Source organism: Cherax quadricarinatus, chromosome 14 (assembly GCF_038502225.1).
Source record: "Cherax quadricarinatus isolate ZL_2023a chromosome 14, ASM3850222v1, whole genome shotgun sequence".
NCBI lineage: Eukaryota > Metazoa > Arthropoda > Malacostraca > Decapoda > Parastacidae > Cherax > Cherax quadricarinatus.
Window position 1 is genome coordinate 2,683,802 of NC_091305.1, and position 15,121 is coordinate 2,698,922.

Sequence of the window (15,121 nt, forward strand, 5' to 3'; positions counted from 1 at the left end):
AATTGATCAGCCGACGCCTTGCCGCAAATACTCCCATGTTCGGTGACTATGGGGGCGGCTAGATGGAGAGCAACAACAATCTGAATGGCCTGTACTCACCTAGTTGAGGTTGCGGGGGTCGAGTCCGAGCTCCTGGGTCGAGGCGAGTGCCCAGGAAGGAACTGGGAACTCCAGTTAAAAGAGATATGCGTACTTTGAATATTTCACATAGGGCTGGGCATGGCAACGCAGGATCGAGTCCTGGCCATGCCGCAGTTCTGTTAATGATATACAATATTTTATGGTTAGATAGACAGGTAAATGAATAGTTAAATTCCAGTTAAATGTACAGAATTTTACGTTTTATTTTAACTTTATACAGTTAATGTATTAACACAAAATATGTATGGGAATGAATGATGACAGATAACGTAATGTAATTTAGGATAACTCAACAAACGATAAATAGGATGATTTATTTCCGTTACACTTTTTTGCATATAAAAGTTCATGAATAAAGTGGAATGCGTCAGGTGTATGTAAATTATTATCAACATTACGAGAAGGTGTCCCCGTATTGCATAACCCCAGCCACCTCTACTTCAGTGCACAGAGCTTAAGTTTGTAATAAAGTTGGGTATCAGGGATTTTAGGTATAAGGGAAGAGGCGTCCACCAGTTTATCACATAAAAACTAATTTAACCAACTTATTTAATACAAATTTGGCAAACTGACGCAGCTCAACACAAGAAATATCAGCTTTTAAAATTTAAAACCAAACTGAAGAGGCTTTCTGTAGTTATTTTACGTAGATCAATAACCCAATAATACGCTAACACTAAGTTTGAAGCCGCCCAGAATTTGCGTTATCAAGTTATCGACTTGAAGCTTTGAAGCCAACTGGACGAGAAACTCACAAGTTATCTTATGATAACCAGTATTTCGATATTCCCAATTTCTTCGCTTACAACGGAAGTTTTGTGACTTTGGCTAAAATCAATCCCAACTTTCCTTAAAGCAAGATTGACTAGCTGTTAAGACTTAGTAAGTTTTATTTAGGCTTTGGGCACATAAACAAAGTTATTACAATGGGAGGCACGCAGCTGCCACGTTTACGTAGAAATCTCATTATGTAGATTTAACCAAGGCTAACCCAGTAAAGTTAAACACCGATCGGCAGAAAGATTCTCCAGTTATTTTATGGGACACAGTTTAATAAAATGAAGTCAAAACTTCATTTGGGAAAACATTGGAAGCTTAAAGCTGAGCAGAAGCTGTCTTGTTCAGCTGTTACACAAAACCCAACAATATCAAGTTTATTAACTTGGTTAGATATTTAATAAAGTTATTCCTATAAAGTCTAAAACAAAAAAAAATAATTTCACGGCATAAATCAGCCATTAAACATTGAAGCCATTCAACAATTCTTTTATTTAATAATAATAATAATAATAATAATAATAATAATAATAATAATAATAATAATAATAATAATAATAATAATAATAATAACAAATAAAGCAGCAGCAGGAGAAAGTGGTAGTAGAAGTAATAGTAGTAGTAGCTAGTAGTAATTAGTAGTAGTAGCAGTTGTTGTTGTTGTTGTTGTTGTTCTACAAGCATAAGTATTAGTCTCAAATATGTAAAAATCTTAAGAGATTAAATAATGTGCAGAGCAAAGATGTATTTACATGCGAAATTTCCCTCCCCTCTATGTAGAGCTTTATCAAGCGCATGTAAAGCTCTTGGAGCGAGATTCCTTCTGGCAATTTGAATTTGCCTTAAAGATAGAGTCTTCCACCATATTTGTCGGCACGTTTTGCCATACAGTGTTTGCCATTCCTTATAGAGCTAACTTTATACATATTAAACAAAGTAAGGCAACTTGAAGTACAACTGTACACTTGACACATTGATTACGTTATTAAGTCTCTGTCGATTGCAGCTGCATTGTCATCCCTACACCGATCGGTAATCCTCTTTGAATTCGTATTGTTCAATATTCCTCTATGGATTCGTGCTGTTCAGTATTCCTCTTTGTCTTCAGAGTGCTCGGCTATGCACCTTATATAAGTATTTCTCTGTATTGTTCATTGTCTTCCTGACACTGTTTGTTGATGGTCATTGTCCTCGCACACGCTGGCTCTGTCTAATCCTCCTCACACATGCAGGAATCTCCTCAATAATAGTCTTCATCGTCCTCAGACTCGCCCGGCTCCTCAGCGATCTCCTCATAGTCCTTCTCCAGGGCTGCAAGGTCCTCCCGGGCCTCTGCGAACTCCCCTTCCTCCATGCCCTCTCCCACATACCTGAGGGGAGACAGAAGTTTTTTAGTTTAATATGTTTATTATGCACCCCATACCCATCATGTGGGGGTAGTCAAAAGATTACAGAGGTACATAATTGGTCCAGGGACTGGACTCCAAAGTTTTGATAGCTGAGCAAGTTACAGAGGTAATGAACTCACAATTTACAAAGGTAATGAACTTATAATTTACAAAGGTAATGAACTCCATTTAGGTCTAGTCACAATCATGACAAGTTACAAAGGTATTTACAGATTACAGAGGTACGTAATGGGTCCAGGGACTGGGCCCCCAGGAGACAGAAGGGGGATGATTTTTATTGTTATTACTATTATTAAAGAAAACTGGATACCATGTTCTGTATGACAGGAAAGCAATGGGAACATTCACAGTATGTTCTTACTCTCCTCTATACAATAGTTACATGAAGAAGAAGGAAGAATGAGCAAGAGCTATATGTCTTCCAGTATATTTGTGCTGAAGGACACTTAGCAAAGAAAAATATCAAATATTATCTAATCCCATATTAATAAAATTCAAATTATCTATTTTCTAAATATTATTCACAATTATAATATTCTGAAAAGCTCGTTTTATACACAGCATTTAGGGAAAATTCTGACATACAAACATTAGAGCACTATGATGGTAAGTTATGCTATGGAATAGGAGGATAGTGTATTACCAGTGGACAAAGGCTCTCTTGGCAAAGAGGAGATCGAACTTGTAGTCGAGGCGTCCCCAAGCCTCGACGATGGCGGTGGTGTTGGAGAGCATACAGAGCGACCTGGGCACCTTAGCTAGGTCCCCGCCAGGCACCACTGTGGGAGGCATGTAGTTGATGCCCACCTGCAGAAGAGAAGAGTCTATTCGCTCTTTCAGAAGGCTCATACACATTTAAATTACAAGTGATTGTTTGTTTTTTCTTCGCAGTGGACAAACATCAGAAGATATTTCCCTTTGAATAAAACTTACCACTTCTCTCTCTCTTCTTTTCTTCCCTCTACTGCTCTTAACATCCCTGCCCCCATCTGCCCCTCCTCTGACTTATCTTGTCCTGTCCTCTCCTTCCCTCCCTCCCCTGTCCTGCCATTTCCTGCATTTCCTTCCCCTCAGACTTTTGTCCCACTGTCGAAAATTGTCCCCTTGCATTTATATAATTTTTTTTTCCCTGTCTTCATTTTTTTGCATAATTCGTGTGGTTCCTCTAATCATTATTTTTATATTATTATTATTACTATTATTACTATTATTATTATTATTATTATTATTATTATTATTATTATTATTATTATTATTATTATTATTATTATTATTATTATTATTGTTATTATGTATTCTCGAGTGGGTACCTTTAGGAGGTTCCCAATTTATTTCTTTTCAATTTTCGTTTGTAAATTAAGAACGGCTCTTCCGATCGGCTTCAAACTTTCAACGCTTGTTTGCTATACAAGGGCAATGGTTCATACAAAAAACTGACGTGCGCAGGTGCTCTCTGATCAATATGTCGTAGATCATTCTAAGATTCTCAGAAGGGGTCCGATAACTGCTTCAAACCTCCTCTCTAACTGGCTGTAAACACTAAACACAGGACCAGCCATCTTAGACGTAGGTTGAAAATGTTACTGAAGTGCGTAGGTGCTTATCTGGTAATTTCATGTCTAAAATAGTGTGGATTCCCCCCTTCCGTTAGATCAGGAACACGTGCAATATGTGTGTGGTCACCCCCCCCCCCCCCCCGTTAAATCAGGAATACGTGTAATATGTGTGTGAATTAAACGCTATCGTCATATTCAAGCAGGTGTTCCTTTTATTATCAAACCTTCTCAGGGGCTGATCCACCAGGAGGCCTGGTCACAGACCGGGCCGCGGGGGCGTTGACCCCCGAAACTCTCTCCAGGTAAGAATTTTACGAATGAATTCGTTCCTCTCTCATAACTTCCCACCCTACAAAAAGTTTCTTCTTGCCTTCTACCTTCTACCTCACAACTCCCAGATACAGCATGCACCCTACGGATTTAGCGCGTTTCCTTGAATATAATAATAACATTGCAATGACTTTCATCACTGATGCTGTAACCTGCAACTGTGTACTAACGTTCACTTCCGGACGAGCTCTCTCAACTCTGCTTTGCTCCTCTTTCTGTTTTGATTACGATGCTCTTACGTTGAAATTATTTCAAGAATATCTTTCTATGGTGTTAAAATGACGATTTTTTGTTTATTTATTTGCTGATTCAAATGTTTTTTCACTCTAAAACAGCTGCAGTACTTTGCAGTACAAAACTGTGTAGAAAGTTATTCACGTAGTGTTGTTCTTTTGTACACTTCAGGAAACTCCTGAAGTGTAATAACTATTACCTGAAGGTAATAAGTAAGCTATTTTTTAAATACTTATAAATGGGCACCTTTGTAAACAAATGCTATCTCTGTTTCTTTATCGATGTTGTGTTTGAAACAGTCTAAACAAGACTGCTAAAGATACATATTACGGTAGAGAACACCAACCTTGAATCCTGTTGGACACCAGTCAACAAACTCCACTGACTTCATGTTCTTGATGGTCTGGATGGCGGAGTTGACGTCCTTAGGCACGACGTCTCCGCGGTAGAGGAGAGTTACAGCCATGTACTTCCCGTTGCGCGGGTCACACTTGACCATTTGCATCCCTGGAGAGAAGCAGTCGCTTGTCAGCTCCGCAGTCGAAATCTGAAACAGGAAATCTCTTGCATGGGTCATTTTATTTGTGCGACGCGATTAACCTACGTGGGACATATATCGCAAGAATTAGTGAAGGTTCGAATCACCGTCTTCTAATCGCGAAACATGCGCTTTTCTTAACTGGACTTGCATTTTTCCATCATTTGAGAAATGAGTTTTTGTTTGTGTCAGAGCAGCATTTTCGGATATAGTTTTAAAGCGATTTGTACACAAGTTCTGGCAACAAGTGTATATGGGTGAACACATACACTTGTTGCCTGCGACACCTTGATACAGCGCAGGGAGACTGCACTGTGCTCTAGCTAGCTGCATTCGCAGCCTTGTCAACGTGATTTACATATGGCTAATTGAACGAGGAAGGTTTTTCTTCTGGTACCATACAAGGATTACCCTTAATGTAGTTTATTATCAAATATATTACTAGCAATGCTTACTAGTTGCACCTTTTTTTATATTTGTCTTTACTGACAAAGCGCAGTGGTGAGAGTGCCATAGTGCCACACTTGGTATAGTGACATGGTACCACACTTGGTATAGTGACGTGGTGCCACACTTGGTATAGTAACATGGTGCCACACTTGGTATAGTGACGTGGTGCCACACTTGGTATAGTGACATGGTGCCACACTTGGTATAGTAACATGGTGCCACACTTGGTATAGTGACATGGTGCCACACTTGGTATAGTGACATGGTGACACACTTGGTATAGTGACATGGTGCCATACTTGGTATAGTGACATGGTACCACACTTGGTATAGTGACATGGCACCACACTTGGTATAGTGACATGGTACCACACTTGGTATAGTGACATGGCACCACACTTGGTATAGTGACATGGTGCCATACTTGGTATAGTGACATGGTGCCACACTTGGTATAGTGACATGGTGCCACACTTGGTATAGTAACATGGTGCCACACTTGGTATAGTGACATGGTGCCACACTTGGTATAGTGACATGGTGACACACTTGGTATAGTGACATGGTGCCATACTTGGTATAGTGACATGGTACCACACTTGGTATAGTGACATGGCACCACACTTGGTATAGTGACATGGTACCACACTTGGTATAGTGACATGGCACCACACTTGGTATAGTGACATGGTGCCATACTTGGTATAGTGACATGGTACCACACTTGGTATAGTGACATGGTGGTAACATACTTGATATAGTGACATGGTGGTAACATACTTGATATAGTGACATAGTGACACACTTGGTATAGTGACATAGTGACACACTTTGTATAGTGACATGGTGCCACTCTTGGTATAGTGACATGGTGACACACTTGGTATAGTGACATGGTGCCACACTTGGTATAGTGACATGGTGACACACTTGGTATAGTGACATGGTGCCACACTTGGTATAGTGACATGGTGCCACACTTGGTATAGTGACATGATACCACACTTGGTATAGTGACATGGTGACACACTTGGTATAGTGACATGGTGCCACACTTGGTATAGTGACATGGTGACACACTTGGTATAGTGACATGGTGCCACACTTGGTATAGTGACATGATACCACACTTGGTATAGTGACATGATACCACACTTGGTATAGTGACATGGTGACACACTTGGTATAGTGACATGGTGCCACACTTGGTATAGTGACATGGTGACACACTTGGTATAGTGACATGGTGCCACACTTGGTATAGTGACATGATACCACACTTGGTATAGTGACATGGTGCCACACTTGGTATAGTGACATGGTGACATACTTTGTATAGTGACGGTGCAGTGTTATAGAGTTGGATCTAAATTTATTTATACTCCAGAGATAACAAAAAAGGCACAATACCGTGACTGGAACGATACACAAATAACCCGCACATAAAAGAGAGAAGCTTACGACGACGTTTCGGTCCGACTTGGACCATTGACAAAGTCACACTAACAGAGGTGGAGCAGGACGGCTATATATAGGCAGGAAGAGGTGGTGGTAGTAGTAGTAGTAGTAGTAGTACAAGAGTTGTATATAATACCAACAAGATGAAATTAAGACACATGCACAACACCCGGGCATCCCCATCATAGACGTTTCGCCATCCAGCCAGCCACTGGATGGCGAAACGTCCACAACAAAGACAACCAGACGCCGCACATATGTCTTAATTTCATCAGTAGTTGTAGTAGTAGTAGAAGAAGATGTAGTAGTAGTGGTAGTGGTAGAAGTGGGAAAATGACGAGCCAGTCAAATACAAAGGAAGGGGAGCACTGCAAGAGAGCTAGATGCCCACAGAGGGAGGGCAAGCGCACAGAGGTGCGTGAAAGGGAAGTGGTGAAATAAATGAAGAAGGAACAGAAACACGAGACATGAGAGAGAAAGACAACCCAGAGGAGCAAAGGAAAGAGGAAAGGGGAAGAGGAAGAAGAAGAAACAGAAAAAGAAAAAAAGAAAAAATGAGGATTCAGGTTAAGTCACGGGTGTTCTGAAGTTTGGAGCATTTTACAATGTAGTGGGAGAGGAAGGCATCTACAGAGACGAAGCCAGGGCTAAGGTTCATACAAGGAAAGTTGTGTATTAGAGAGGATTCAACTAGACGGCGACTGTTCGAGTTGGAAGTAGGGAAGACAGTTTTAGCAGAAGACCAGTCAATAGGATGGCTATGATCTCTGACGTGACAGAAAAGAGCATTGTTAGTCTCGGCAAGCCTAACACTATTTTTGTGCTCCCTAAGTCTGTCAGAAAGAGATCGACCAGTTTCTCCGAAGTATTGAAGAGGACAGGAGGAGCAAGAAATAGAGTAGACACCAGGAACATCTGTAGAGGGAGGAGAGGTATGAACGAGATTAGTGCGAAGAGTGTTAGTCTGGCGGAAGGTAAGCTTGATGTCTAAGGGACGGAGAGAATTGTTGAGATTAGAAAGACCGGAAATGTAGGGAAGGCAGAGGATAGAAGAGTTCTCATGAGTAGAGAGTTTGGGAGAGAAGAAATTGCGTTTAGCACGTGAGAGAGCAGAGTCTATGAAATGGGAAGGGTAGCCAAGACGGGAGAACGAATTATGAAGAGTGGAAATTTCTGCTGGAAGGAACTGAGGATCACAGATGCGGAGGGCACGGAGAAAGAGGGAGATAAGAACACTTTTCTTGACAGGGGAAGCATGATAGGAAAAGTAGTGAATGTACATGCCACTGTGCATAGGTTTACGGTAAACGGAAAAGGAAAAACCTGTATCTGAGCGGTGGACCTCTTCTTCTTCTACTACTACTACAACTACTGATGAAATTAAGACATATGTGCGGCGTCTGGTTGTCTTTGTTGTGGACGTTTCGCCATCCAGTGGCTGGCTGGATGGCGAAACGTCTATGATGGGGATGCCCGGGTGTTGTGCATGTGTCTTAATTTCATCTTGTCGGTATTATATACAACTCTTGTACTACTACTACTACTACTACTACCACCACCACCTCTTCCTGCCTATATGTAGCCGTCCTGCTCCACCTCTGTTAGTGTGACTTTGTCAATGGTCCAAGTCGGACCGAAACGTCGTCGTAAGCTTCTCTCTTTTATGTGCGGGTTATTTGTGTATACTCCAGAGGTTTAGATGACCCGTGACATACAGATGTACAGTCAATATTTCCATTCAGATAATCAGGCTTAAAGCATCATAAGACCATCAATACTGTACGTGTCAGTGTACGTGTCAGTGTACGTGTCAGCGTACGTGTCAGTGTACGTGTCAGTGTACGTGTCAGTGTACGTGTCAGTGTACGAGTCAAGAACGATTATTTGTTTATGTAACACTACAGATATCGTTCCATCACACATCTGGTAAGTTCATACATAAGATTCTCTGGGTGATCCAGTTTGCTCACCATTATAAAAAAAAAAAGGACAAAAATCATGCGCACAAACAGTCCTTCTAGTAGCAGGTGTCGTCATGCAGCATGATGACGAAGGTCTTGGAAGTATCTGAAGACCTCATGGAAAGGTCATCGATCTCCACAAATCAAGCATAGTGAGTTGGTTGCTTGCCTACTACGAAGAGTATTTACGAAGGAATTGCCAGAACGTCCAGTTTAAATTGTGGTTTAAGGGGCTTCGTTAAACCCAGATGTGGCGATTAGGAATCTGTAGGAACTCAAACGTTTTATTGCTATATCATTATAAAGAAAAACCAGTTATATATCCTCTTTTTAGCCGTCGAAGCCTCCGCATAAACCTTTCCAGACGATGAACATAGAAAAAAAACTGCTTATAATTGCCAGAAAACTTTTGAAATTACCTGAGATCAATTAGGTCAATATTTTGTGGTAGGAAAAAAAAATTTAATAGTCTGGAAATGCAGAGCAGCGATATATCTAACACAAGTAAGCGTGAGGTGCATGTTGATAATATCATCTGTATCTATACTACTCTGAGGGTGTCATTCATCCTCCGCTTCTGGTGCCCCTCTTAGAATTTAGCCACATTATAGTTTTACTCCTTGTCAAGAAACTCAATCTTGGTCACAAATGAACTTTCCAGCTTGATACTGACGCTAGGCAAGCGTTTAAAATTACGATCAAATAATTTAGACAGAGGAAAGTCGTCTCTCAAGAAATAAATCGAATATAAAACGTGTGAGATGAACAGAATAAAGCAATCCATATGTTATGCACAGATGAGTAGGGGAAATATTCTTCCTAAAAGTTTTTGAGCCTTCTGAGAGTTAAAAATTAAAAGAATTCTCCATCGAGTCAAGAGATAGTAAACTTAACATGGTACTTAGTGAACTTTCCATCGAGTCGATAAATAGTAAGCTTAAGCTTACTATTTCTCGACTCGATGAAGAATTCACTGAGTACCATGTTAAGCTTAGTATCTCTTGACTCGATGGAAAGTTCACTAAGTACCATGTTAAGCTTACTATTTCTCGACTCGATGGAGAATTCACTAAGTACCATGTTAAGCTTAGTATCTCTCTTGACTCGATGGAGAATTCACTAAGTACCATGTTAACGTGGTACTTAGTGAATTCACCATCGAGTCGAGAGATACTAAGCTTAACATGGTACTTAGTGTCCAGGTATTAATACATATTATATCAGGATTTTAGCAAAGTTTTTTTTTTAATATATTTTCTATATACATAAAATACTGGAAGTCATGCAAATTTATTTTATTTAGGTGAATGTAAATAAGGAATTTTTGGTTAATATTCCTAATAAATCCGTTTGTAGTAACGACATCACGTGGAGGATCAAGACAATCATTTATGGCCTTTAACAAATACTGGTTTTATTGCCGATGGTGGAAGACTACGACCGATACAGTGCCACGCCTTTGGTGCCATACATGATCTGCTGTGCCTGGTGCAGTGTCACACACTGTGTACTGCAATTCATACGTGCTACATCCCATATGTTATAACAAGTGCAGTGCCACACTTGACTTATTATACTTAATGGAGTGCCACACCTGAAGTGTGATACCTAGTGCAGTGCCACAACTGACGTGTGATACCTAGTGCAGTGCCACACTTGACTTATTATACTTAATGGAGTGCCACACCTGAAGTATGATACCTAGTGCAGTGCCACAACTGACGTGTGATACCTAGTGCAGTGCCACACTTGACTTATTATACTTAATGGAGTGTCACACCTGACGTGTGATACCTAGTGCAGTGCCACAACTGACGTGTGATACCAAGTGCAGTGCCACATTTGACTTATTATACTTAATGAAATGCCACACCTGATGTGTGATGCCTAGTGCAGTGCCACACTTGACGTGTGATACCTTGTGCAGTGCCACACTTATTATACCTGGTGCAGTGCCACGCTGTGACACTTGTTATAGCTATATACCTGCATATGGTTGACTTTATCAGCACCGTGGACGGGGGAATAATTGGCCAAAGGAAAGTGAATCCTTGGGTAAGGAACCAGGTTGGTCTGGAACTCCGCCAGATCCACATTCAACGCCCCGTCGAACCTACGGTGAGCAAGGAGGACCAGGAGGACCAGAACGAGGAGGAGGGGGAGGAGGAGGAGGGGGAGGAGGAGGAGGGGGAGGAGGAGGAGGAAGAAGAGCATTAGGAGGAGGAATTAGAACATGGGGAGTCGACGAAGAGGATGAGATGTAAGGCGGAAGGGTAAGTATATGGAATAAAACAAATATTCCTTTTAGTGATATATATATATATATATATATATATATATATATATATATATATATATATATATATATATATATATATATATATATATATATATATATATATATATATATATATATATATATATATATATATATATATATATATATATATATATATATATATATATATATATATATATATATATATGTCGTGCCGAATAGGCAAAACTTGCGAATAGGTAACATGCTCTTCTTGTCTAATAAGGTAAGCGAAAATTTGTGTATGCAATAATTTTGCAAAAAATCATTCTGAACCTAACGAAAAAAATGTATTTCATTGTGTTTGTTTATTATTAAATTATTGTAAACTTATCTAAAATATATTTAGTTGGATTAGGCTAAATTAAATTGCGCTTGTTATAATAAGGTCAGGTAATTTTTCAAAGGTTCTTTTGGTACAAAAATATTAATTTTTACATTAACATAAATGTAAAAAATATATCTTTACACATATAAGAGAAAATCTTAGAAAGGACTTAATTTTAAATGAGTTCTTGTTAATTGACCAATTTTACCTATATATAAAATTATTGCAGTTTTCAACTCAATCCGCAGAAATATATTTTATATATGGAAATATGACAGAAAAAGCCTTTACCATGCATAGTTGTTCACGAGTCTATATTAAGCTGCTGCAATACAGTCAGTAAAAAAGTTACCTTGTGTAAGACTACAAAAATAATTGGGGTTAGTATACCCTTGAGAATATCACAGGTAGGAATGAAATATAATAAAAAAATGAGTTGCCATTGATCGTAAAGAGTTGGGACACGATCTCCAGTCACGCAGTGGCTCCGAAGCAAGACGAGCCAATAATGAATAGATAGCTCAAAGTCCTTGAGTGTCACTCATTATCTGTGATATATCATTCATTTATGAAGGGAATAGTTATTCACTGAGAGCCGAGGTAATTCGTGAAAAGGGATATTTTTGTATTGATAAGCATGAATGCCATGAATGAGAGATAATGAGCCTGCAAAGCGAGATTTGTTTTTTCTCAAAATTATTCATTATGGATATTTATTAAGCAAATTATGAGCTGCATTATAGGGACTGGCAATGCAGAGGGCCATGCACTGGAAGAGAAGCACGTAACTTTGTACCTGAGGGAGGCGGTGATGGAGGAGACGATCTGGCTGATGAGTCTGTTAAGGTTGTGGTAGGTGGGTCTGGAGACACTTAAGTTCTTGTGACAGAGTTCGTATATAGCCTCGTTGTCCACCATAAAAGCCACGTCGCAGTGCTCCATCGACGTGTGAGTCGTCAGGACGGAGTTGTAAGGCTCCACCATCGAAGTGGACACCTAAGTACACCTCAACATATGTTAGACGTCCATCACATGTTAAATTTCATTGTTACTTTAGATTTGTTTATTCCGCTCATGAAATCAAGCATTAATATTACTAGCATAAACGTCTCAACATCTCACAATTCCCTGATAGCATTCCCTTGTGAGAGACTCCATTATCCAATATCCAAAACGATGCTGATAAATTCACTAAAAATTGTATTTCGAGATAACAAAGAAGCAGACATGGGAAGAGAATGGTGAAGATGTTGATGCTGTCGGCCCTGTGCGTGTGTGTTGGTCAGGATTGATTATATTGACCTGCGGTACCAAGACGACGAGGTCATTGTGTTGATCAGGAGCCATCGATCCCAACACTTCGAATGTTACTTTGCTCACTGTTTATGCTTTGATTATTTAGGCGTCGAAGACTGTACATGCCATGTGGCTAGTAAAGCTTTAGAAACAGATAATTTAAATGCAGATTTCTAATGTACATCAGAATATTTATATTTTAGTTGTTATAATTTATGATTAAAGAAACATGATTTTCTTATTTGGTATTGTTGCCATGTGTTTAGGGCCCAACGTAGCTGTTAGGTTTTCTTACTGTTAGTTTAGTATTATTTTAGTAGTGGTGATGTGTTTGTACTGCAGTGTCATACTTGCCTGCGGTGCGGGGTAAATAGCGAATTCCAGCTTGGTCTTCTTGCCATAGTCGACGGAGAGATGTTCCATCAGGAGCGAGGTGAAGCCTGAACCGGTGCCACCGCCGAAGGAGTGAAACACGAGGAATCCCTAATGAAAGATACCAGAGAAGCGAGACGTGGGGAAAGAATTCAAAGTGGACACATTAACATATGAATGTTTATATGAGAGGCTAAATAGTTCTGTCATAACTGTTACGAACACAGCGTACCTGGAGGCTCGAAGCCTGGTCTGTCATCCTGCGGATCTGGTCGAGAGTGACGTCGATCATCTCCTTACCGATGGTGTAATGTCCACGAGCGAAATTGTTAGCAGCATCCTCTTTACCAGTGACCAACTGGGCTGGGTGATACAGGCCGCGATACATCCCCGTCCGGACTTCGTCTGCCAAGGAGGGAAGATGATTTTTGTAGGAAACTAGAAATCTAAGTCTTTAGGAATGAGTTCACAGAGAATTAATCTGACTGAAATCGGGTGTAAATTAAACTTTCGAAGATGCTGCATCGTTTAATTATTATTTTTTTGCCGTCAAGGCAGCTAGTATATTGTACACAACATCCTTCTTGTGGACCGTTGTTTAGAAACTCAGGGATATATAAAAAAACTATGATTTAGGCTCTAAAGAATTTAGCAAGCCTCTTTGAGCTCTTGCTAAATTCAGTTTTACCTTTTCATCTTTAGAAACGTACCTATGACGGTGGGTTCCAAGTCGACAAAGACCGCACGAGGAACATGCAGTCCGCTCTCCATCTCGCTGAAGAAAGTATTGAATGTATCGGCTCCGTAGCCGAGAGTATCGTCAGCGGGCATGAGACCGTCTGGGGTGATGCCGTGCTCTAGGCAATAGAGTTCCCAACACGCGTTGCCGATTTGCACTCCAGCCTGACCTACGTGGATGCTCATGCACTCACGCTGACGAAGGAAAAAAAGGAGTTGCTGAAGACAGTTTTCTAACATACATCTATGAGCTTTCATTTGTCAGAATATACTTTTGTAAGGCTCTGCGCCACTTCCAGTATCTGAGACACCTGGACTCAATACATTATTTAGGTTTGTGCCCCTGGAAGCTAATTTACTAGGCAGTACAAGCCTGCAAATGAACATAGCATCATAAAATACTGGGCAGTGTCACTCATCCCTCCAGTTACCACACAGTTATAAGCAGTGCCACTCATTATATAAGAAAACATACCTCGACAGTGACAGTATTGGGCTACGTCACACATCCCGTGAGTGAACATACCAACATAATGACTGTAAACCTCACACCATATACATGACGCGCCATTAGCCATATCAACTCCAAATACAACAATATGTAAAAATGACTACACGTGAAAACAAAATAGGTCATTGATAACTCAAAAAAAGTATTCTGAATATTTGTTTTTTATTGACTTCAAAGCATTAAGTCCAAACAAAATCTAGCTTTCTTGACACTGGACACAGCAAGCTAGCTGGAACGCCTTTTTTCTCCTCTCAGATGAACAGTGATAGCTGCTCACGTTCCATAAATAGCTTAGCTAGTTACAGAACGAGCCGTCATGAGTGGACGGAGGATAGAGCTTCCACTATCCCGTGGACACTAGAAACCACACGACCTTGCCACTTCTTGAAATCCAATTACGACCAATTTACCTGGTTTGACTCATCAAAGGTACTTGACGAAAATACGCAGTGCGATTGTGATTTTCGGAACGACGCTACGATAATGATAGTAATGTTAGGGAAAAACGCCATGATAACAATTGTGATGTTAGGAAACAAGCCAAAATAACAATCGTGATGTTAGGAAACAAGCCAAGATAATAATCGTGATGTTAGGAAACAAGCCAAGATAACAATCGTGATGTTAGGAACAAGCCAAAATAACAATCGTGATGTTAGGAAACAAGCCAAGATAACAATCGTGATGTTAGGAAACAAGCCAAAA

General features: G+C 40.1%; 1 protein-coding gene across 1 annotated transcript in view; it reads right to left on the reverse strand.

Moving 5' to 3' along the window:
* Positions 1-2,007: 2,007 nt before the first annotated feature.
* LOC128696142 (tubulin alpha chain) overlaps positions 2,008-15,121 on the reverse strand; it is a 31,568-nt gene continuing 18,454 nt past the window's right edge. The window contains exons 2-9 of the mRNA XM_053787266.2: positions 13,878-14,100; positions 13,400-13,572; positions 13,150-13,278; positions 12,296-12,495; positions 10,841-10,967; positions 4,794-4,994; positions 2,971-3,134; positions 2,008-2,288 (exon numbers count right to left, since the gene is read on the reverse strand). Coding sequence (XP_053643241.1) covers positions 2,159-2,288; positions 2,971-3,134; positions 4,794-4,994; positions 10,841-10,967; positions 12,296-12,495; positions 13,150-13,278; positions 13,400-13,572; positions 13,878-14,100 — 1,347 coding nt within the window. The 3' untranslated portion in view covers positions 2,008-2,158. The remainder of the gene's footprint in view (positions 2,289-2,970; positions 3,135-4,793; positions 4,995-10,840; positions 10,968-12,295; positions 12,496-13,149; positions 13,279-13,399; positions 13,573-13,877; positions 14,101-15,121) is intronic.